Source organism: Vulpes lagopus, chromosome 6 (assembly GCF_018345385.1).
Source record: "Vulpes lagopus strain Blue_001 chromosome 6, ASM1834538v1, whole genome shotgun sequence".
Lineage (NCBI taxonomy): Eukaryota > Metazoa > Chordata > Mammalia > Carnivora > Canidae > Vulpes > Vulpes lagopus.
This window is the reverse complement of record NC_054829.1, coordinates 63,168,233-63,192,825: the sequence shown is the minus strand read 5'-3', so window position 1 is coordinate 63,192,825 and position 24,593 is coordinate 63,168,233. Positions and strand designations below refer to the sequence as shown.

General features: G+C 35.8%; 2 protein-coding genes and 1 long non-coding RNA gene across 10 annotated transcripts in view; 1 reads left to right on the top strand and 2 right to left on the bottom strand.

Annotated features, from left to right (window-relative positions):
- Positions 1-2,530, top strand: part of LOC121493055 — a 70,896-nt gene extending 68,366 nt beyond the window's left edge. The window contains exon 3 of the long non-coding RNA XR_005988368.1: positions 1,685-2,530. This is a non-coding gene — a long non-coding RNA (uncharacterized LOC121493055). The remainder of the gene's footprint in view (positions 1-1,684) is intronic.
- Positions 1-24,593, bottom strand: part of HEATR5A (HEAT repeat containing 5A) — a 111,126-nt gene that overhangs the window by 69,742 nt on the left and 16,791 nt on the right. For 5 of the 8 annotated variants that reach the window (XM_041758566.1, XM_041758570.1, XM_041758572.1 and 2 more), the window contains exons 4-12: positions 24,110-24,218; positions 20,637-20,786; positions 19,383-19,557; positions 12,912-13,072; positions 11,457-11,712; positions 10,475-10,630; positions 8,718-8,968; positions 5,803-5,914; positions 562-714 (exon numbers count right to left, since the gene is read on the bottom strand). In XM_041758566.1, coding sequence (XP_041614500.1) covers positions 562-714; positions 5,803-5,914; positions 8,718-8,968; positions 10,475-10,630; positions 11,457-11,712; positions 12,912-13,072; positions 19,383-19,557; positions 20,637-20,786; positions 24,110-24,218 — 1,523 coding nt within the window. The remainder of the gene's footprint in view (positions 1-561; positions 715-5,802; positions 5,915-8,717; positions 8,969-10,474; positions 10,631-11,456; positions 11,713-12,911; positions 13,073-19,382; positions 19,558-20,636; positions 20,787-24,109; positions 24,219-24,593) is intronic. The other 3 variants (XM_041758571.1, XM_041758573.1, XM_041758574.1) reach the window with 2 other exon arrangements.
- Positions 22,205-22,735, bottom strand: LOC121493054 (cytochrome c oxidase subunit NDUFA4-like). Its single transcript, XM_041758575.1, has one exon. The coding sequence runs from the start codon at positions 22,620-22,622 to the stop codon at positions 22,374-22,376; it is 249 nt and encodes an 82-aa protein (XP_041614509.1). The 5' UTR covers positions 22,623-22,735; the 3' UTR covers positions 22,205-22,373.

The following is a 24,593-nucleotide window of genomic DNA, read 5'->3' as shown; positions in this document are numbered from 1 at the left end:
TCATAAGGAGTTACTTCATATATACAATAAAATGAATATTTTAAAGTTAGACTGAGTTTCAAGATTAATTTCAAAATTGTTTTACTTTTTTTAAGAGTAAAAATGCCATGAATAAACAAATAAAACCAAAATCAATGTTTCCGTGTCTTTCCAGAAATACTACCTTCCTTAGTTCAATATTCATGGTAGATACTATTTTTTAATGGTTCATATACCATAGAAGGGTATAACTTTCATATAAAAAAACTACATGGGAACCATATTTAATCAATGCTAATTAAATCTAAACCTAGTATTTCTAAAAAGAGGAATGAATGCCTACTAACGACAAAGCAATCTTGACAGTTCTCAACTAGATTACATCCAAGAAAACGTGCATTATCCTACAGATCCGAATTCTAAAATTCCTTTTATCACATACCTGCTATAATCACTAATTATGTTCAATTACAAAAATCACCATAAGTAGATATTTTTACCATTAAAGATATAAATATGGGGAAAGTTAAAGAATGGGAAAAAGCCAAAGTGAAGAGAGAAAAAAGACTAAACTTTACCTACCACAGAGCGCACCAGCTCGTCCTTCCAAGGTTACCTGCCAGGTAAATGAATCTCCTCGGCTCTTTTCTGTTTCTAGATCTTTAGGAGATACTGGAAAGACACACTTCCACAATAGCAGAAGTCGAGCAAGGTGATGACTGACAACTGCAGGACCTATAATTTATTCAACTTGTTACTTAAAAAGAACCCAAAATGTTACTCTTTAAAACTCAATAAACAGAAACTTCCCTCTTAAACATTTTAATCCACTATTGCCATTTGGCATTTTTCTCTACCTTCTGTTTTTAACAAATGTCCCACTACTGAATGAACTGTTATCTGAAGGCACTGTGGAGTACGCAGAGGAAAAATAAGGAACTAACAGTAAAGAGTTCTAGGGTCGGCTCTTCCACTAGGGCTGTGACCTGGAGATTCAGTTTCTCTTATCTATAAAATGAAGCTAGCACCACTTGCATTGTCTCCAAGGGTTTGTCAGGGCCAAAGGAAAGAGCATACTTTAGAGTACTCTGAAAAACTATACTGTATCATGTAAATCCAAGGCACCACTGTTTTTGGTGACAAATAACATTGTATACTGGAAGTAATGCTAACTTTTGATAGCAACTTTTTCCAGGAAAAAAATCAGATGTGATATATCTGATTGGAATTTTTTTTAAGACTTCAGGTCAGTAACATTTATGAACTAATGGATCATGAATCCACAAACCTGGTAAAGGCAATGTACAAGGATAGATAGCATTTTATTTGATAGCACTATCAGTTAAGAAAAAAGAAAAACGGGCAGCCCCGGTGGCGCAGCGGTTTGGTGCCACCTGCGGCCTGGGGTGTGATCCTGGACACCTGGGATCAAGTCCCGCATCGGGCTCCCTGCATGGAGCCTGCTTCTCCCTCTGCCTGTGTCTCTGCCTCTCTCTCTGTGTCTCTCATGAATAAATAAATAAAATCTTAAAAAAAAAAAAAAAAAAAAGAAAGAAAAGAAAAACTAGAAGGTGTAAAAAACTCACAGCTTTTCTCCCAAAGACTTGTAACTTCTTTACAAGTCTGGGTTATTTTAAAAAACCCCTGTAAGTACTCTTTACTTCTAATTCCCATGTTGTGCTAACTGTATGGTTTTCTTCCGCAGTAAGACAGTATAGCATAGAACTAACTGCACTGGCCTCTGGAAGAAGACCACCTAGGTTAAAACTCTGGTCCACCCACTTACTAGCTGTGTAAACTTGGGTAAGTTACCTAACCTTTTTGTGCCTTAATTTCCTCATCTATAAATGAAGACAATAATTGCATTTACCTCTTTAGATCCTTTCTGGGGTTTATGAGAGTTTATATATCAGTGTTTGACATGCAATTATCATTCAAAATTTGCCCTACATACAAGCTAATGAGCTAATGGCAAAATGAAAGGGCAATTGCAAACAAATCTTTTTTTATGCATGTAATTTATAGTAGATTAAAATAGAATTAATTTCTCCATTTTTCTTCTGGCGTGCGTTTTAGAAAGAGGTCATATGCTAACCCCTATAGTGTTAATTCAACATAAGGGCAATTCAACACTCTTCGCTCACTACTTCCTACTTCCTTTGATGAAGTAATACCAAAAAAAACCCCAGGGGCACCTCAGTGGCTCAGATGGTTGAACATCAGATTCTTGGTTTCAGCTCAGGTCATGATTTTAGGGTGGTGGGATTAAACCCTACATTTGGCTCTGTGCTCTACAGTCTGTTTGAAGGTTCTCTCCTCCTGCTGCTTCTCCAACTCACACATGTGCTTGAGCTCTCTGTCTCTCAAATGGACAAATATTTTAATAACCCCCTAGAATTGTAATAAAATAAGGAAATCAGAATAAGGCCATTAAGAGTAACTCACTGTTGGGTGCCTGGGTGGCTCCACTGGTTAAGTGTCTACCTTTGGTTCAGGTCATGATCCCAGGGTCCTGGGATCAAGTCCCATATCGGGCTCCCTGCTCAGCAGGGAGTCTGCTTCTTCCTCTATCCCTCCCCAATGCTCATGTTCTCTATCTTTCTCAAATAAATAAGCAAAATCTTAAAAAAAAAAAAAAGTGACTCTAAGATTTGTGTGTGTGTGTGTGCATGTGTGCATTTACACACACATTCATATATATTGGGCTGTCAGAGGAAATTCTTAAAGAAAAATTTTGTCAGATAAAAATGTGTAGAGTCACTGAATATCCATGTTTAAGTTTCATAAATAACTGCCATTAAACCCTTAAGATATTTCACTAATTTAATAGTAAACAGTGTAGTAATTCTTTCCTACAAAGGTATCAAGGGAATGCCATTTCAGAGACATATATGAACTAACTTAAGTATGAATGAGTGTATAATAATTACAAAGTTAAAACACAAACATAAGTTTATTCACATCAAGAACAATATACCTATCAGAAACCACACACATTATGAGCCATCCACAGACATGTAAGACAGGTAGATATCTATAGGTAAATTAAAGTTGTCTCAGGTGGTATTGGATAAAGTACAAAGTGTGGCATAAAAACTTTAAAAAATATTGCAGCTCACATCTGAGGAATGGATTTGAATGTGGTCTCTTTGAGTTTGCATTAGTTCAGAATAGTGAATATATTTAAAATGATGGAAACTGCAAATATTAAAGGAAATGCTGAAAATGCAAAAAAGGTGTTAAAACTGCAAGGCAAAAATTAATGAGGCACTTGGACTGTCACCTACATATCATTTCCCAAAAAAAGAATCAGGACTCCTCAGAAAATGTCTGGTTACAAGCCTGAGGCAGAAAATGTAAGCTGGGACATCTTATGATGTCAAAAATTAACAAGTTATTAAAGAATACTAGGTTCATGTTAAAAGGATACATGAAGCAGCATGAAGGGGCTTCCACTTATCAGAACTTGAGGATCAAAAGGAATAATGACTGTGGTGGACTGAAACACATGAATGTGTAAAAATCTATGAGTTCACAATGATATTTAAGAGCAAAAATCTCAAATGAGGCTCTTTGAAAGTTGCTAGGTTACCAGCAACATATTCTAAAATTTGATAATAAAGGGAAATAATAATGCACAAGACAAGAAAATAAAGCCCAAGAAAACAAAGTAATTGGAAAACATTAATTTTTAAAAAATGATTCTATTTAAATAAATATTCCAGAGAGAGAGAGAGAGAGAGACAGACAGAGAGCAAGAGGGGGAAAAAGCAGAGGGAGAGGGAATAGCAGACTCCACACTGAGCACAGAGCCAACACATTGCTAAATCTTAGGACCCTGGATCATGACCTGAGTCAAACCAAGATTGTCAGATGCTTAACTGAATGAGCCACCCACCCACCCCAAAACATTAAAGTTTTAATCCTTTTTTGTACGTTAATTAGGAATATACAATAAAATGGAGTACTAATCTTTTTTTTTTTTAAAGATTTTTATTTATTTGAGAGAGAGAGAGCACGTGCATGCAAGCGCTGGGGGGAAGGGGAAAGGTAGAGGGGAAAGGGAGAAGACTCCCCAGTGAGTAGAGAGCCTGATGCAGGACTTGATCCCAGGACCCTGAGATCATGACCTGAGCCAAATTCAGATGCTTAACCCACTGAGGCACCCAAGTGCCCCCAATCTCTTTCTTTAAAAGAGAAGGGAGCTCCTGTAGCCTTCTTCTGATAGAATTATTTTGTTCTGAAAAATTTCATTATTTGAACACTGCATTTATTAAGTAGTTTATGTTCTCCTATAATTAAGCAATATCATCAATATGACAGACATGAAACATCCAGCCAAAAGCAACTAAAGGCTTGGCCACATTATTCCCAACACTTCGTGAAATGATGACCTAGGCCAGGATACAAATTTTTTATAAAGGGCCAGACAGTAAACATTTTTGGCTTTGAAAGCCATTCGGTCTCTTGCAATGACTTAGGTCAGCTATTGTAGTCCTTAAAGGCCACAGACAATATATAAATAAGTGATAATGGTTGTGTTCTAATAAAACTTTATGCACACTGAAAACTGACTTTCATATATTTCTCACGTATCACAAAACATTCTTCTTTTAAGCCACTAAAAATATAAAAACTCTTCTTAGCTCACAGCCTGTACAAAACAGTTGGTAAGCCAAATTTGGCCTATAAGCTGAACCTTCTATAGTCCAATAAATCTCTTTAATCATCTCAAGAACAGGGATCCCTGGGTGGCGCAGCGGTTTGGCGCCTGCCTTTGGCCCAGGGCGCGATCCTGGAGACCCGGGATCGAATCCCACATCAGGCTCCCAGTGCATGGAGCCTGCTTCTCCCTCTGCCTGTGTCTCTGCCTCTCTCTCTCTCTCTGTGACTATCATAAATAAATTAAAAAAAAAAAAAAGAATTTGACCCGGCGCGATCTGGAGACCCGGGATCGAATCCCACATCAGGCTCCCAGTGCATGGAGCCTGCTTCTCCCTCTGCCTGTGTCTCTGCCTCTCTCTCTCTCTCTGTGACTATCATAAATAAATTAAAAAAAAAAAAAAAGAATTTAAAAAAAAAAAAATCATCTCAAGAACATTATTTAAAGTAGTTCTTCATTTAAGATTGTTTGTTTTAATTTAAGCTCCTTTTAGATCAAATTACTTCAGAGGTATCAAATGATTTTAATTGGTTAAATCCAGTCAGTTTTATACCTTGGCAATAAAGGTTATGATTATAAAACAGAGATTTAAAATAGAAGTTTAATAAAGTAATAAAATTGAAAAAAAAAAAAATAAAGTAATAAAATTGAGTTTCAAAGTTATAGGACATAAATATAATAGTCATGACCATAATACAATTACTGATTTTTAATCAATATAATTTAATAAGCCCTATCCTCTTCAACTTTATCGGCATTACCAATTCTCAAAGCAATCAGAGAATTGGATTCATAAGCTATGATATATTCTCCTACCCACCCTTATATTGTGGAAATTTTTTTCTTCTGAAGATGAATGTGAATGATTTTTAGAAGAGTCAAGTCATTCAGAGTTAAGCCAGAAAGGTGATCAAATTGGCATATCCTACTTAAGGCTCATAAATTAGTTTTGGAAAGAATTTCAAATAAGGAGATCTGAAGACATGTTGAATAAAATAAGTATATGGCTTCCTAAGGTGACTGTTAGAAGAAAAATGTATGGATACTTAAATTCTGGTACAAATTAAAAATCAGTTTCCTCAAATCATACATTACAGTATTTTACATTCAGAAAACACAAAATACTTCATAGTCAAGTAAATCTACAAGACTGTTGTTACCTAATGTCATGAGAGCAGCAATCAACAACCAACCAGCTTGCGTGCGCTGAGCTGAAAGACGACTGTTTTGTACAGCTGAACACAGTAAATCTTCTGCTAAAGTCATAATAATCTATGTATGAAAGAATTAAGTAAAAGGAAGCGTATCAATTTATAGGTTACTGGATAAAAGACATCAGTTAATCTCTTAAAAAATTATCTCTTACATATAACAAATATAAGTGATAAAAGACTGTCATTCATGTAGACCACACCATAGGACAACATCATAGAGAAAACTATTTAAAAAAGGTTAAGCTTCAAGGTTAAATACTGGCATTTTATAGGTTGTACACAGCAACCTGTAATTCTTTGTAGAGCATAAATGATGACATTGTACAATTGTTCAAGTCAAGGTGCACAGAATTTGAATTTACTTTTAGTTTTAAGCAATTATCTTAAGTCTGTAATTACCAGAAATGCTTCCTTACAGGAATCTCCCTTTTTAAAAATTTGCATACCATTTTGATTCCTGAGTGGCTGATAATCTTTCCAGAGGCAGTATACTATAGAAATTAAAGTACTTAGAATAATCTCACACTAAGGTGAGTTTCACAGTAGAGTAGGATTCATAAAAATGTTATATTTTAAAAGTCTGTGGGGCAGCCCGGGTGGCTCAGCGGTTTAGCACCGCCTTTAGCCCAGGGCCTGATCCTGGAATCCCAGGATCGGGTCCTGCATCGGTCTCCCTGCATGGAGCCTGCTTCTCCCTCTGCCTGTGTCTCTGCCTCTCTCTCTCTCTCAATCTCTGTGTCTCCTGTGGATAAAAAAAAAAAAAAAAAAAAAAAAAAAAAATCTCAGAAGTCTGTGAAATAGGCAAAAGAGGAAGAACCAGATTATCTCATACATTGTGAATAATGCATGCTTATTATAGAGTATAGAGGCCAAGAGGCATCTGAGAAAACATCTCTGTTACCAAATATCTCTAGAAAAGCAGCAAATATTAATAGCAGGCATATAAATTTTCTAACAAGAAGGCTAGTGTATTTTTTTTTTAAAGATTTTATTTATTTATTCATGAGAGACACACACAGAGAGAGAGGCAGAGACACAGAGGGAGAAACAGGCTCCATGCAGGGAGCCCGACGTGGGACTCGATCCCGGATCCCCAGGATCACGCCCTAGGCTGAACATGGCACTAAACCACTGAGCCACCGGGGCTGCCCAAGGCTAGTGTATTTTAAAACAACCAACCAACTTACTGCTAACTTAGGACTACTTGAAGCCAATAGAATCAATGGAAAACACTAAGTAAAAGCAAGGATAAAATAAGCCAATCTTTTCTGCGTAACTAGTAAGATCTGAATTAAATAATTAAATTTAATTAAGTACATGTAATGGCAATTCTTTGCTTAGAAATATATGACATAATATGTTAGTTGTCAGTCACCTTACTCAAGTGACATTGGCAATACTCAATAGTTTTACAACTTCTGAAGCAATGGTACGTTCTTTCGCAAAGGCTAAACAGCAGATACGCTATAACACTAACAATGACATGACAGTGAGAAAGCAAGGAATGGTGATTTATTTCTTAAAAAGTACTTATAAGTGTGTAAGGCCCAGGTTACAAAGGCTTTCACTGTCAAAAACAACATTCTCTGATAACTCACAATTCCTAGTTATACAATCCTCCACTGGTGCCACTTTTTTCTTTTTTTTTTGGATGTACATATTATCCCCTCTGGCCAGTGGGAGCCCCTTAAATTACCTTCTGTATCCTTTTAAATGAACACACTAGTCTTTGATGACTTTCTTGTTCTCTGTTACGACAAAGCATTTCAGATTCACACTATGCATTTCCTGCCCTAGATATGGAACTAGTCATTCCTTCATGGAGCCCTGATTGCCTTTTGTTAAAATGGTGTTTAGAGCCATAATCTGGGCACTAGTGCTTTTCCTAGTTACCAGGGTTGTCACTACTTTTAGATCTTGCCACTGGGCAGAGTGAAGATTTAAGTATTTTTTAAAAAAACAGAAAACAAAAACCAGTTCACAGTGATATTTTCCATTCAGATTTAACATATGGGGCTTTTACTTAACTTTCTTGATTTTACAGCTACAGCTTTTTTTTTTTTTTAATATGAAGTCTTATTTCCTAAGAACATTACCTACTCTATCTTACTTTATGTACACTAATTTCAAAATACTATCACCAATAATGCCAACTATAAAATTATTAAATTAAGTTTAAGATTTATTTTGTGACCCTACTTTCCTCTACATTGCAATTTTATTTCTAAATTTGTTTTAAAGACTTTTTTTTTTAAAGATTCCATTTATTTATGCATGAGACACACAGAGAGAGAGAGGGACAGAGGGAGAAGCAGGTTCCCCACAAGGAGCCTGATGTGGGACTCAATCCTGGATCCTTGGATCAGGACCTGAGCTGAAGGCTGATGCTCAACTGCCGAGCCATCCAGGCGTCCCTATTTCTAAAGTTTTATTTATTAATATATTTATTTTCTTAAAGCAATCTTCACACCCAATGTAGGCTCAAACTCACAACCCCAAGATCAAGAGTTGCATGCTCTTCCAATTGAGCCAGCCAGGCACCCCTATGATGCAATTTAATATGCACTTCTGTGGCAAAGCTAAATACATAGCAAAGTAAAGCCTTCATGAATAAATTCTGTTACTAAATGGAAATATTTCCAATAAAAAGCACAGAAACCACTCCTAAGTGTGGATAAGACATTTTTAACTATCTCTTTGTTTCTCACAGCAATTATTTAATAATATTTAAAAATTAAGTAATATAGCTGATTTCTCAGAAAGCTGTCCCTCATGGCTTTGAATGGATGATACAAAAGACAATGATGTTTTTAGAAAAAACCTGAAATGTCATTATCGTATGTGAAGAATGAAATCATTACCTTGCCCTTCCCATGAGGAATTCCTAAAGGACAATGTTTCACTGCTCCCAACAAAGCTGCCACAGCAAAACTAAAGCCAGTCACTGCTTCCGGTGAAGACTTAAGTACAGTAAGCCGTTCCAGGCACCGGTCTAAAAGAGGTGTTAGGTAAGAAGGTAATGCCACAGCAATGCAGTGTAAACACCAAGCCGTTGCTAGTCGAACAGAAATGCTAGGATGTAGAATAACTGAAATGACACTATCAAGAATGCCTAGAAGGACAAAAAAAAAAAAAAAAAAAAAAAAAGTGAGCTCTACAGATAAACTCATTTAGCCATAAAATAGTCAAAAGAATAGGCAGCCACATGGATATAAAATGTTATCTTTATCAAAAGCCAAATCAGAATAAAAAAAAGATTTTTAAAAAGATACATAAAATTATAAATGATTTTTTTAAAAGTAGACTCCATGCCTGGTATGGAGCCCAAGGTGGGGTTTTAACTTAAGACCCTGAAATCAAGACCTGAACCAAAACCAAGAATCAGCTGCTTAACCAACAGAGCCACTCAGGTACCCCTAAATGATTTTTATATACAAGATATACTTCTAATATGAAAATTGGTTAAAATTAATACACAGAAGAAAAATTTTATTTCCCACATAATGTTCTGCTTTTTTATCTTCAGACCATTATTCATTTGATACTATGGATTAAAAGTTATCAATACAAAAACACCTTAAAAAGAAAGTCACACTATGCTCCATCCCCCTCTTCCTAAAATATTTCTTTTGGTACATTTATCTACATAATTATAATGCTTCCTATGTACCATATCACTCTTACCTGAGAACAAAATGTTAAACAAAATTGAGGCTTTGCTAGGTACTCAATGGTCTACTAGACAATTATGAATACAGTGAATACCACTGTCATTAAGGATAAAAGTCTACATTTGCTGTAATGCAACATTCAACTTCATCAAACTATGTAACAGTTTATGTTGACTGCTAAATTATATGGGATAAAGAGCTTACAAATCAAATATAATGTAAGCTTTGGTCAGCAATAAATATGTATCACAGTTAAGGACAAAAACCATTAAAAATGATTTTTTAAATGGTTAAATAAAACACACACAATGTATGATTCCATTCATATGAAACGTCCAGAACAGGTAAATTGATAGAGACAGTAAATAGATTAGTGGTTATCAGGAGCTGGGGGGAAGGGAAGGGGTGAAGGATCACTAATGGGTATAGGACTTCTTAGGATGATGAAAACATTTAGGAATTAGTGGTGGTAGTCGAACAACTCTGCGAATATATACAAACCACTGAATTGTATATGTCAAAAGGGTGAACTTTTTGGTATGTGAATTATCTCTCAAAGTGATTAATCTTCCAAGAGAAAGAAAATGGAGACTACATGGAAGAACTTCTGAAGAAGTGAATCACTTGTATCATTTAGAAACTAATGTTTTCACTGCAGATGAGACACAGGAGTTCAGGTTTGCTTTTTTTTCTTTCCGTGTTATCTTAAATATCTCCAGAAATGGAGGAGTAAAGGGTGATTTTGTGAATAACCTTTAATTATAAAAGAAAAAACTCAAATATATACATATTTTTAATAACCTCGAATATTATTTGATAAAACCTCTGTAACAAATCGGTAGTGGAATGTGTAGTAAATGAGCTCTAAAGACTGTTTTCCTCAGAAAAAGGTGTCTAGAATAAAAGTAAAAACAAGAAATTCAGACGAGTCCACAAACCAAAGATACCTGCACTTGAATCCTGCAGTAAAGGTGCAGCTGTGGTGCCAAGACAGTATATGAGATTTCCAAGTTCTTGTAAAGCACACACCAGCATATGCTGGCTGGCTGTCACATCTGTGGAGCCAAGCCGGATTTCCATATTACCGTCATTCATCACAGCATCTGACAGAAGCGTAAGAATTAACTACACATCATTGTTTTATTAAAATATGTTATGGGGGTGGTGGATGTTGGAAGCAGAGAAAATATAAAGGTTAAAATTAATACCTCCTCTCTATATATACATGAAACCCTTAAGGCACTTAACTGAAATATTAAAATAGGGACTTGCATCAATTGAGTAAGAACTGAACTAATATAACCAATTTAGTTCAAGCTACCTGACCACTGATCCCTTAATTACTAATAATACAAGTGGCACTAAAGAGAGAATGCATGGAAAACTAAAAAATATTCCAATTTTACTGATATACAAGATACAGAGAGTGGACTTAAAATAGTACAGGAACTGGGATGAACTGATTGTTTTTTTCTTTTTTTGTAAGGGGGGGAAGGGCAGACAGAGAGGGAAAGAGAAACTTAAGCAGGCTCCACACCCAGCCTAGCTAGAAGCCTGACTTGGGGGTTGATTTCACAACCTTAAGATCATGACCTGAGCCAAAATCAAGAGTCAGACAGTTAACTGAATGTGCTACCCAGACACCCCTGAGATTAACTGATTATTTCAAAAACCTGTATCAACATCAAGAGGAAAATTATGAATCTGTGGAATTAATATCACTAGCCTTTAAGACTTATATAAATATACCACAGTAATATGTTAGATAATTTATCTCATTGACATATTGACAACTTTACCCTAAAACAACTGACATATATTACAAAAGTGGTTTTTTTGTATTAATACAGTAACATATACCAGTCTAGTTTTTCCAAAAGGACAATTCCTCTAGCATTGTTAAAACAGAATGTCTTAGTAGATCCATACCCACAACTTTCTTTAACTTCCAGATAGCCTGGCAAATATCCTTGGCAGCAGCAATTTGAGCCTTTTCTCCAAGAAGACCTCCTATAGTAGCTCGAAGGATAAATGAAACACAGCGGCGACCGCAGACAGCATCAGTCTGAGTTTGGGTGGCTTTGGGGTGCGACTGTGACACAAGGCTTAGGATATGAGAAAGAAAGGTAGCAAAATTTTTCTCTAGCCATGTTCCTCCTAATGTTGAAACAAATACCACATAAGCCTAAAAGAGAAAAGAGTTTTATCTTCAAAATGAGATAATTTCAATTCTGTATATTTTCTCTTCTACAAAATATATAAAATTTGTTTCTTCTCTTTTCTCATTTATAGCTGCTTTAGCTATGTAAAGATAATATTATTTTTTTGCCTGTTTATTAAAGCCCAAACTAAAGTACACAGTCTTATAACTGGGATTTCATTTGTGCTGCATTTTTATTTTGGTCAGACTGTACAAAGTTTCAGGATAATCAGCACGGCCAGCTAATATAGAGAATGTGTCTATGGCTCCTCTGAACAAAGGATTCAAGCTCTTTAATATTCTAAACAAAAAAACCCAAATCAAACATGAGCACATTGTAAGAATTAAATAAATTCCAATACCATAACTCTAAGGGAATTTAGTTCTAGAAATGTGAAAGGAAACTTTACAGTGATGAATCACTTCTCTATTTTAATGAATGTTAATGGTTGGTCTCACTCCAAAAATACAAAGACAGTAGTTTCCTTATGTAATCTGTTCTTGTAGAAATAGTTTACAATTACACTGGGACATCTTACATTTTCAAAAAATCCAGTTTCTGTATATCATATAAAACACTTTGACATATGTGAATTTTTAAAAATATACATTTGCAAAAAAAAAAAATATATATATATATATATATATATATGCATTTGCTTTGAACCACAATGGCATTTAGAAAACAGAGACCTCTGTGTTATTTTATTCTAAGATACTTTTCCCAGATTTAGCTTAGATTATATGCTATGATCTTTACCTAGGAGTTGAAATCATTTAAAATGGAAATACAACATTTCCCATACTGAGTAATATGTACCTAACACGTATCTTAAATCTAAACTGTACAGGCACACAAAAGCACAATGGGAAACATGTTAAACTGCAAGACACATGAAAGCACAAGGCCTAGAAACAGACAAATGTTGTATTTCAAATGAAATAAACAAAAATTTCCCATTATTAGGAACTGAACACATTGTGAATATTGGCTTTTAGGTAACTAATGTTCTCTTACTTGTAATCTAGCTTTCAAAGAGTAACCTTACCATCTCTATTTTATAAATATGAGAGCAGAAGCGATGACCCTGCACAGTATCACTTATGCCTGGAGTATTTAGGTACTAAAATTCTTATTAGAGGCCAGTGAGCATTGCACATAGATACTCATTTGTGACTCTAACCTGAGTAACTCCAACTCGAACATCCCTACTGACTGAACTGGTTCCTTTCAGCATATCTCCACTGGCTCGAAGAAATCCTGAACTTCCACGTAGAAACCCTGTTCCTAGTAATTCCAGAACTTCCTCCAGAGATACTCTGCGAATGCTTTGACGTGAGACTGCTATAACAAAGAACAAAATAAAACATATGATTTGTACTTTACAGACTCAAATTTTAATGCATGACCTTGATTTGCATGATCTTGGTAAACATGTTAATAGAAACAAAAATAAACTAAAAATCCAAACAAAATGCAAAATTGACAGGACATTACACAATTAACATACAAAAAGTTATACAAGGTCAAATCATAAGACTCTGAAGTATCATGCTAATGACATCTTAAAGACTAAGCCACTTTGGGATTATGCCTTATTGCCCTCTTTTCCACAAAGAAGTTAGAAGGCTAACCATCTTCTAAAACAAGAAACATAAACTGCCCTTGTTCTCTACAAATGAAAATGCTATAAAATGCTTTAAAAACTCTTTTTAAATACTAAATGCCAAAATCATAATTCTGTATCTCCAAATGCTCTATAACTCTTTATGAAACTTATATAAAGTAACCGCCATGTCCTGTTTTTTAAAATTCTCAACTGCAAGTACAACTTTTGTTATATCCTCAGTCTCTGAAAAAATCAAAGCTAAATATTATTAAACAGCAGTTAGGCCTTAGGCTACCATAATTAAAGAGATTATTAGAGCCGAATGTTTGTCTTCAAGTTTGTCTACAGTTGGACACAGCTGAGTTTCTCCCTGTGAATATCTAGGGAACAAGATCTCTTTAACACACACACACACATACTCACACGCACACTCTCTCGCTCTCTCTCTCCCTTTCATTCTTCTAAATAATGAGGGTCACAAGCTCTGACTCTCATTATTGGCTCAAGTCATATACAGTAGAGAAATAAACTTCCATTACTCTAAGTTATGACCAAAAAGTCTACTGTTTAGCCTAAAAAAGAAATAACCATCTGAAGCAAATGAAAATCTATGTTGAAAAATAAAAAAGAAAATCTATGTTGGCATAGATTTATATCAGTGAACAGTATAAAATCCATGCCCTCGTGGATCATAAATTCTAAGAATAATAATAAACAACTAAGTATAAGGTATGCTAGATAATGATTAAAGCAGTGCAAAACCTAAAAAGTTATTCAAGAACATGGGGGGGGAGGGTGGACGGGGAGAGAGGGACACCTGGGTAGCTCAGTGGTTTAGTGCCTGCCTTTGGCCCAGGGCGTGATCTTGGAGACCCAAAGAGCCTGCTTCTTTGTCTGTCTGTGTCTCTGCCTCTCTCGGTCTCCCATGAATAAATAAATAAAATTAAAAACAACAACAACAACAACAACAACAACACTGGGGGGGAAGTGTTTGAGGTACAAATAGGGTAGTCAAGGTAGGATTCATTGGAAAGGTGACATCTGAACATAGTTTGAGGATAGTGAGGGAGTCGAGCATGAAGATATCTGGAGAAAAACTGTTTTAGGCAGAGGAAATAGCTAGGGCAAAAAGCCCTTGAGGAAGGATATGACCCATGGACCCAAGCAGAACTATGTTAACAGAGCAAGAAATGAGGGTGGCTTAAATCAAGGTGACTGCAGAAGAGTGGAGTCTGGATAAACATATGTATTTTTAGGTTTTTATCTGAAAAATTTAAAAATTATATTACAAAAAAAAGCTGCAAGAATAGTAAAATAGGGCAGCCCCGGTGGCACAGCGGTTTGGCACCGCCTGCAGCCTGGGGTGTGATCCTGGAGACCCAGGATCGAGTCCCACATCGGGCTCCCTGCATGGAGCCTGCTTCTCCCTCTGTCTGTGTCTCTGCCTCTCTTTCTCTATATCTCATAAATAAATAAATAAAATCTTAAAAAAAATAGTAAAATAAATTTCACCTTCACCTAGACTCACCATATTTTCCTTGTCACCTTTTCATTTCTGAAGAATTTGCGTATGGCTAATTGTTTTGTAGAACAGAACTCAATTTGAGTTTGTCTAGTATTTCCTCAGAATTTTTGGCAGAACTACGTAAGTAATGCTATAAGTCTTCTCAATGTGTAATAGCAAAATGCACTGTCATGCTTGCTGTCAGTCTGTCCCTATACTAGTGTTAAGACCTTTGAATACAGGCAGCCCTGGTGGCCCAGCGGTTTAGCGCCGCCTTCAGCCCAGGGTGTGATCCTGGAGACCCGGGATCAAGTCCCACGTCGGGCTCCCTGCATGGAGCCTGCCTGTGTCTCTGCCTTTCTCTCTTTCTCTCTCTCTCTCTCTCTCATGAATAAAAAAAAAAAAAATCTAAACTATAAGAAGAAAAAAGACCTTTGAACACCTGAATAAAGTTTGCCAGGTTTGTCCACTGTAGAATATGAACTTTCCTTTTGTAATTACTCTGCAACCTGTATGGTGATATTTAAGATAGAATAAATATGCTGTAACCCATCAAGCTTTCATCCAACAATGCACTGAGGATTCCTACCAGCAAAAATTATTACTATGATTGCAAAAGGTCATTATCTAATAATCATTCCTTATATGTTTATTGGTTGGCATTCCACTGTAAAAAAGCTTTCTCTTCTCCTTTATTTACTTTTCAGTATGCATTCACAGATTTTTTTTATTTAATAGGTTATAATCCATTTCTGTCATTATTAATTTTGCTTCTAATACTGTCCCAGATTTGACCAGTGGAATTAACTTCAAAGAGTTGGCCAGGGGATCCCTGGGTGGCTCAGCAGTTTAGCGCCTGCCTTCCTCCAGAGATACTCTGATGTGGGATCAAGTCCCACATCAGGCTCCTGCATGGAGCCTGCTTCTCCCTGCCTGTGTCTCTGCCTCTCTCTCTCTCTGCCTCTCTCTCTCTCTCATGAATAAATAAAATCCTAAAAAAAAAAAAAAAAGAGTTGGCCAGCGGAAGCACCTAATTTTTTTTTTTTTTTTGACACAACAGTGTATTCTAAGGTCATCTTCAGACATCTCCTTTACCAACCCCATAATTAGCCAATTCTCCAAGGGGTCCCAAATCTAGGTATGTTTTTAAGATTGTCCAGTAGAGGAGCTACTGAGTGTGAGAGATAAAAATATTGGGTAACTTTACAAATTTGGATTTGAACACCTTGTAAGGACAGAGTTGGCATCAACTAAGATTAGCAAGCCTGCAAGTAGAACAGGTATGTATATGTTCTAGAGGAGGAGAGATCAGGTATTATTCACTTTAGGAAAAGTTAATTTGAAACATCAAATAAACATCCAAAGAGATGTCAAATGGGCAGTTAGATATGAGCCTGGTGCCCAGGCTAAAGATATAAATTCAGGAATCTCTGACATATTGACGGTATTAACTGAATAAGATCACCAAGAGGATGAGCACACACACACTGCAAAAGACCAAGTACTAGGTAAGAGGCCTCTTCAATTAAAAGATAAGGAATCAACAAAGAAGACAAAACAGGAATTTCTAGTGAGGAAGAAGGAAAGCCAAGAGAGACTGAAGTCCCATCATGCAGGTGAAAAAAAGACAAGGAAGAGTTATCAGCTGAGTTAAATGCTGCTGAAAAGTCAAGGGAGACAACAGGAAACTGCCCACTGGCTTTAGTGTGGCTGAGTACAAACGTATGCTCAAAAAAGATCTCAACCAAGTATTATTTGGTTAAACAAGTATTTATTTACTGACTGAATGAATGAACTTGGAGGTCTTTGGTGACCTTAACAAAAACAGTTTTGGTGGAGTGAATGGGGGGAAATCCTAACTGAAGTGGTTTTGAAAGATGGCAGGAGATAAATTAAATACACTATCAAGAACTCTTCTGAGGAATTTTGTTGCAAAAGGAAGAGAAATGGAGCTCCAACTGGCTGGGAAGTAAGACACAGGTTTTGTTATATTTTTTTATGATAGGAACAACAGTGGTGCCTGGGGGGTGCAGTTGGTTAAGCAATCAACTCTTGGTTTCTGCTATGGTCACTATCTCAGGGTTGAGATCGAGCCTCATGTTGGGCTCCACACTCAGCATGAAGTGTGCTTCATATTCTCTCTCCCTCTCCCTCTGCTCCTCCTGCTTGTGCACTGGTGCACTTGCTCTCTCAAAATAAATAAAGGAATAAATTTTTTTAAAGACAGGAGAAAACAAAAGCACGTTTTTGTATGTAATAATCCAATACAGAGGGAAAAGCTGGCATAAGAGAGGGGAAACTTAACAACAACAACAACAACAACAACAACAAAAAAACACAACAAAAAAAAAGAGAGGGGAAACTTCCTAAACCAATGTCCTTGAGCAGGTGAGAGAATGATAAGTATTAAATTATATATATTAAAAGATCACATAAATTCCCAGCAACTTGTTCTAATCATAGGAAAGTGTCATACACAATCCCTGCCTTAAGTGCCTTGGAATAACTAACCACCTGTTTGAAACCTGTTAGTTTTGCTAGGAAAATCATTTCAGATTTGTACTTCATAATCTTTGCATATTGTGGTTGAGTGTACAAACCTCCACTGCATTTATTTTTCTAAATTGTTAAAGCATATTAGTCCCTTACCTTAAAAAAATCTATTATGATATCTAGGTCACTTTTTAGTTGTACAAAAATAACTCAATTACTTGCAACCTAGAATTCAGAGATGCAAGATGACAATATCTAACAAAAGATTAGGCCAAGGATTTTTACTGTGGGTGAGGCTGATTCTTCACTTTGCTTAATTTGATTACAAAAATACCAGTATTATTTTAGTGCTACCATAGAAGCATATAAATATTTATTCATAACTCTTATGCAATTCTACTTTTTGCTGGTTTTTCCTGCAACTGTCTGCTAGTGGTAATGATACATTTATAGAAATGGGCAATTCACATTTTAAAAAGGACTTGATTAAACATGTCTTCTAATTTTAATTTCTTAGATGGCTTAAGATTCATCTCCTAAGTGTTCTGAACAACTTATTTTTTTTTCTAGTTTGGGTTTTTTTGATGACTTCTTCCTATTCCCCATTTACCTTCCTCCCAGCCTCAATAAATAAGAAAGTCTTACTGAATTACAAGATTAGAAAAACAATAAAAATAAAAACTTATTATAAATTTTATTTATAATCTCAATTGAAGAATGAGAGGACTGTAAATTTGTTAATGTTTCCCAGGTGGCTATGATATGCTGTACTTCCTGTCCTCTCCCATCATTGTTAAAAACACTAGCTTTAGGAAAAAAAATTTTTCCCTTTATATAACTATAAATAATTTTTCAAGCAATGTTTTTCAAAGTAATGTGCATATGAATCATCTGGAAATCTTGTTCAAATGAGAATTTTGATTAAATAAGTTGTGTGGGACCTGGGTTTCTGCATTTCTTACAAACTTACAGGTGATGCTAGTTCTCCTGTGTGCAGATGTTTGAGGAGCAAGGTTCTATAGAAGAGTCACATTTTCATTTGTTGTGAGATTGTTTATTCTTTGGAGATAGAATGGTAAAGCAAGTTTTCAGTTATTCATCAATGCTTTATATACTCTGTTGATTAAACCTAGGCAGACTCTCTTGTTTTCAGAAATATCCCATCCGTGATCCCTGGGTGGCTCCATGGTTTAGTGCCTGCATTTGGCCCAGGGCGTGATCCTGGGGCCCTGGGATCGAGTCCTGCATCGGGCTCCCTGCATGGAGCCTGCTTCTCCTTCTGCCTATGTCTCTGCCTCTCTGTCTCTCTCTATGTCTTTCATAAATAAATAAATAAAATATTTTAAAAAGAAAAAGAAATATCCCATCCTTGCTCACTGCCTGGAAGTATATATATAAAAAGTAAGACAAAGATGGGATGTCTAGGTGGCTCAGGAGTTGGGTGGCTGCCTTCTGCTCGGGTCATGATCCTGGCATCCGGGATTAAGTCCCACATCCGGGTCCTGCGAAGAGCCTTTTTCTCCCTCTGCCTATGTCTCTCCCCTCTTCTCTGTCTCTCTAATGAATAAATAAATAAATCTTTAAAAAAATAAATAAATAAAACAAAGCAAATTGTCCTAGTACAGTGAACTTCAAATATCTGTTGTTTGGAATTATTTACATCACTGCTCCCTTATACCAACCTAGAAAATGGCAAGCTAAATATAGGTAATCAAATCCATTTACTTAAGAAAGATAAAATTTAGATCATATCTATTATTGCATAACAATGAACAATTTACTTTAAAAATAAAGGCCATAATATAAAGGAAGATAACTGAATAAAGTATATTTCTTCAAGAGTTTATTTTTTTCCTCAAATTTTTCTGGAATTGTTTGAAAATGAAATCTTGGGACCTATAGCAATATTTACAAACTAAAATTGATTTATAAGATATCCGGCCTCTTCTCAAAATTAATAATGGGTAGTAGTAATTCTACATTATGTTTGTTTAAACCAAATGGGAAAAAATTGCAATAAACTTTTGAAAATAATTATATAAATTTACCTGCTCCTGGATGTTTAGAAATTATAGCTCTAGCCAACACTGTGCCTAGTAGTTTTGAAACTGAAATCCGCACATCATAATTGGAACCTTCAAAGGACTTAAAACACAGTGTGGCCACACTATCCAGGTCTGTACTCCACATAAAGATGGCCTCTTTTTGAAGTTCAAGGAGACACTATTTAATTGAAAAAACAGACATTAATGAAAAACAAAATCTAAATGTCAGGTTCAGATCCATAAAAGTTGTAGAAATTATCAAGATCTAACAAAAGAATACAAATCCAAAGTATCTAAACAATGACAGCAAGGACAACAGATGAATACTTACAAATAGTCATAAAAACTATACTATATAAAACAACATGTCAGCAGAGGGTGGGAAGAGAACCCATTCTAACTCAGTAGGCTAAGAAAAATGTCTTTGAACCAATTTGTTGGCTACGAGCAACTGTGACAATAATTACAACATAAACAACTTTACTGTATTATCTAACCAACTGTATTAGGAAGCCATGATCCTTCTGCTGAAGATCATAAGACAAGATCACTATATCCATAGAGGACTAAACTGCCTTATTTTGATTGTTTCCTAGCTTGCAAAAAATGCATATTAAAAAGAAATTAGGGATCCCTGGGTGGCGCAGCGGTTTGGCGCCTGCCTTTGGCCCAGGGCGCGATCCTGGAGACCCGGGATCGAATCCCACATCAGGCTCCCGACGCATGGAGCCTGCTTCTCCCTCTGCCTGTGTCTCTGCCTCTCTCTCTTTCTCTCTGTATGACTATCATAAATAAATAAAATTAAAAAAAAAAATAAAATAAAATTTCATTAAAAAAAAAAAAAATAAAAAAAAAAATAAAAAGAAATTAAAACATCAAAATCTAAATCCTAGACTTAAAAAAAAGGGCAACATGATAAAAACAAATCACTTTGAAATAACACAAACTTTACATGTAAATTTTAGTTTACAAAACTATAGAGAGGAAGCACAGTAGAGTAAAAAGAATACTTAGAATTTAGTAACCTAAATCCCCCACCCTTCAACAATGTGTTGTGAACTACTTGGAGAACCTTGGGAAATTCATTTAACTCTCTGGACCTCAGTTTCTTTATATGCTACAATAAGAGAGCCCCAGCTGACTACCAAGGTTGTAGCTTGAAGGTCATGTAGCTGTTAACAGTGTTTTCACAGGGATAAACTAATTTAATTTTCTTTATATATATTTTGAGAAATTCTGCTTATTAGACCATTTTACCTTTGCAGCAGCACAACGAACAGCCATGGATCTATCTGTTAAGCAGGATTTAGCAGCTTTATAAACATCCCTGTGGCAAGGTGTAGCAGCAGCTCCTAATCCATTCAATATATTTTGCAGACTCAGCATAATCTCATATCGCCCTTGAGACTACCAGAAAGGAAAAATTTATATAGAAAAAAAATTAACCGTGAAAAGTAGCATTAAGCATCAAAATTTCTCTTATATATTACTGAAATTTTCGATATCTGTTCACACTAACCAACCCATCTGACATCAGGAAACTTTAACAGCTATTATTTTATGAAGTGTTTACTAATTGAAAAGTGTTATGTGTATATATTATATTTTAACACAATATAAAGAGTTGATGTGAAGATTAAATGAAATTACATGAGAAGTCCTAACACAAAGCTTGCATGTTGTTAAGCATTCAATAAACAGTTGCTATTAATGAGGTAACACAGTAAAGAGTTCAGGGACTGCCACTTAGCTAGGTGACCTTGGGCAAAATTGTTTATCTGTTAAATGGACATATTTACCTCATAGGTTGTTGTGAAGACCAAACAAATTACTGCATGTAAAATGCTTAGAATAATGCCTGACATATAGTAAATGCTCAACAGACTTTACAGCCATTTAATATTTCATTATTTATTGGGCCAAGTAGTTTAACTCAGAGGATAAAAGTCTGGGACCAAATCTGCCTCTGACCTTAGCATCTGTGTGAAATAATAATAATAATTAATAATAATAATAATAATAATGTTATTCGCAGTTATTTCTCCAGCTATAAAATGAGACTAAGATGAACCTCTTAGAGCTAGTGTGAGAAAAGTAAAAAGGCCTTATGGGGAAAACATTCACCACAGTGCCCGGCACACAGTAGATACTCAAAAAATAGTAGCTGCTTCTATTACTGATATTTTAGTAAATGCCCCAGCTGATTTCTATATCCCAGGAAGTCAAGGCCACTAAAGATAACTAAAGCTAGGTGAAGACAAAGATCAAGTATGATTTTCATAGATAAATTAATATTATTAATTTATCTTTGTCCAGAGAAGCATAACACACTAACTATAGGTGACATAACAAACTGGATCCTTTGTTGAAACTTCTGAACTTTTTATCCCAACTTTATGTTGTCTGTTACTGAAGGGTGTGAATCAAAGTTAGGATCCCTTTGTTACCTTCAACATTTTGCAGTACCTGATCAACAAAGTCGTAAAGATAAAAAATAGCAAGAAATAAAATCCTCAGCAATAACTTTAAAATTTCTGAGAACTACAGATTAACCCTGTTAACCATGGGGCCTAAAAAGATTATAGCTTAACTAACGAAGTTAAGTGGAAAAACAGTTCAAAGTGGCCATTCCTCAGCAGATGAAAGTTCTTATAAACATTTCCTTTTGAATAAAACCAGATTTACAGATGTTAACAAATCTCTTCTGCTGAATCACTTTCTTCAATCTTTCAGCAAACCTGCTTAGAAGTGTTTCCTGAGTAGATTCAATCACCAATTCTTTTTGTTACGGACTTCACTTCTTAAACTTCTTGAATAAGCTATGATTTTTTTTTTCAAGTTTCAGATATTTATTATTCAGTGTAAACCCCAACACAATACACCAACATGATTTCGTGCATTTAGAGGGGAAATATTTCCTGGATAAGTGGAAAATTGTGCGGATGGCTTCTGGAAGACCTTCATTCTAAGCAGCTTTATAGTGAAACATTTCATTTAGAAGTCTGGACCTTCTTTCTTCAGTTTGCTATAATCTACATTCACTGAGTAGAACTTGTATTGATCATTGGAACCCAGTTTGTTCCAAGGTTCTGGGTTATTCTTCCTATCCCAACTAACATCAGGATTGAACAATGCCAAGCGCAACACATAGAGTGCTGCTCCAGTACCTCCTGCCCCAATAAATATGAAGAGGGGGATCAAGCTCGGATGCTTCTTGGCCTGACCGATGATCTGGCGTAACATGGTTGTGGCAGAGGTCTCCCGCGCAGGAGAAGGAAAAGCCGAGTGGCCGCAAGGCCCGGAACTAAGTAATGCCTCCACAGAGGAGGAACGGACGTCCAGCTATGATTTTTTTTAAAGATTTTATTTTTTTTATATAATCTCTACACCCAGTATAGGTCTTAAACCCACAACCAAGAGCTGCATGTTCTACTCACTGAGCCAGCTAGGCACCCCAAATCAGTTACATTCTTCTCAAAATTTAGCATGTTTTATATCTGAACTTTCAAATTTTTTACCCCGGTACATTAAAAAAAAGGTGGGGTGCCTGGTGATATAGCCAGTTGGGCACCCGACTCTTGGTTTTGGCTCAGGTCGTGATCTGAGAGTCTTGAGATTAAGCCCTGAGTGGGGCTCCTTGCCCAGCGTGGAGTTTGCTTGGAGTTTCTCTCTCCCTCCCTCTCTGCTCCTCTCCACTGCATGAGTTCTCTTTTACAAATTATCTCAGAGCTGTCTTCTAGACTTCTTTTCTAGGTAAGATTAGAACAAGAACTGGTATTTTGTTTTTATATTTAAAGGTGCTGAGTGATCCTTTTTTTTCTTTTTAAAGATTTTATTTATTTATTCATGAGAAACACAGAGAGAGAGGCAAAGACACAGGCAGAGGGAGAAGCAGGCTCCATGCAGGGAGCCCGATGTGGGACTTGATCCCGGGTCTCCAGGATCAGGCCCTGGGCTGAAGGCAGGCGCTAAACCGCTGAGCCACCCGAGCTGCCCTGAGTGATCCTTAAATATTAGGGAGCGACCACAGATTTAAAAATTTTTGATAAACAAACATACAAATACTTTAATTTCAAAAATGACTGGTGAAACTAGTTGGCAAGATATGACTATCTTAGAAGTCAAATGAAGAGACAATTACAAAAACAAAGAGTATTCCATAGTGGTTAATGATCACAAATCAATAAGGCTAAGGCGGAGAATATATTCCCCTGGCAACTAAAAGGTCAACAAGATCCTGGTCATACTTATATTCTCCATGCTTTTCCCCAACCTGGTTATATTCCTTACTCCTCTCTGACACTGGCGGAATACTAATCCATCCATCAGGCACCCAAATAGTTATCAACTATGTATCTGAATCATTGTGGACAAGCAACTGATGTAGTACTAGTATTAGGGGAAAAGGTGATGTGAGAGGAAGAAGCAGGGATAGGTCTACCGGAGAAATACCTTAGCTTTTGCCTATTTGGATTTACCTAAAATCACAAATTACATTATTGATTTTCTAATAAAGATTTAATATACAAAATACATATGTGCATCTCCTAGAAATATTTTATCTATGGATATATTTATATACATACCCATGTACCTTACCATAGGCAAAACACTTTCACTGGCTCAAGGAACCATAAAACCTGTAAAATACTATCTTTTTATTCTTTTTTGTATGTAATAAAAATTACAGTTTATCTTTTTATTCTTTGGATGAACTTGTGCTTACTCACCTCTGCACTCTTCATAGCTTTAAGGATATTCCCCACTGTATCAGTAAAGGTGTTAACCAGTATTCTACCCAACTTCTTGTATAAGGAACCCAAACATACCACGGCAGCCCTGAAACATTTAAATTAGATATTAGTCATGAGTGAAAAAACAGCAATAAAAAAATCTCAGCCCATTATACTATTTAATTTTAAAGGATAAAACTGCCCATATTCTATTCCATTGTTAAATCCTAAGGCATGATGCTTACATGAGTATCAAATAATTACACTTTCAAGAACAGTAAGGAGAAAAATGTATTTTCAAGTAATCGAAACCTCCATTCCCTCAAACTTTACAAACTAATTTTTCATAAAACTGACCTTCATATATTAGTCAAAGATAATCTTAAAGATACAAGATAAGAAAAACAGGAAATAATGTCCTTTTCAAATCTGAAGTCTGAAAACTTCATGGTAAAATACATTGTTGAAAGCTAAAAATTAG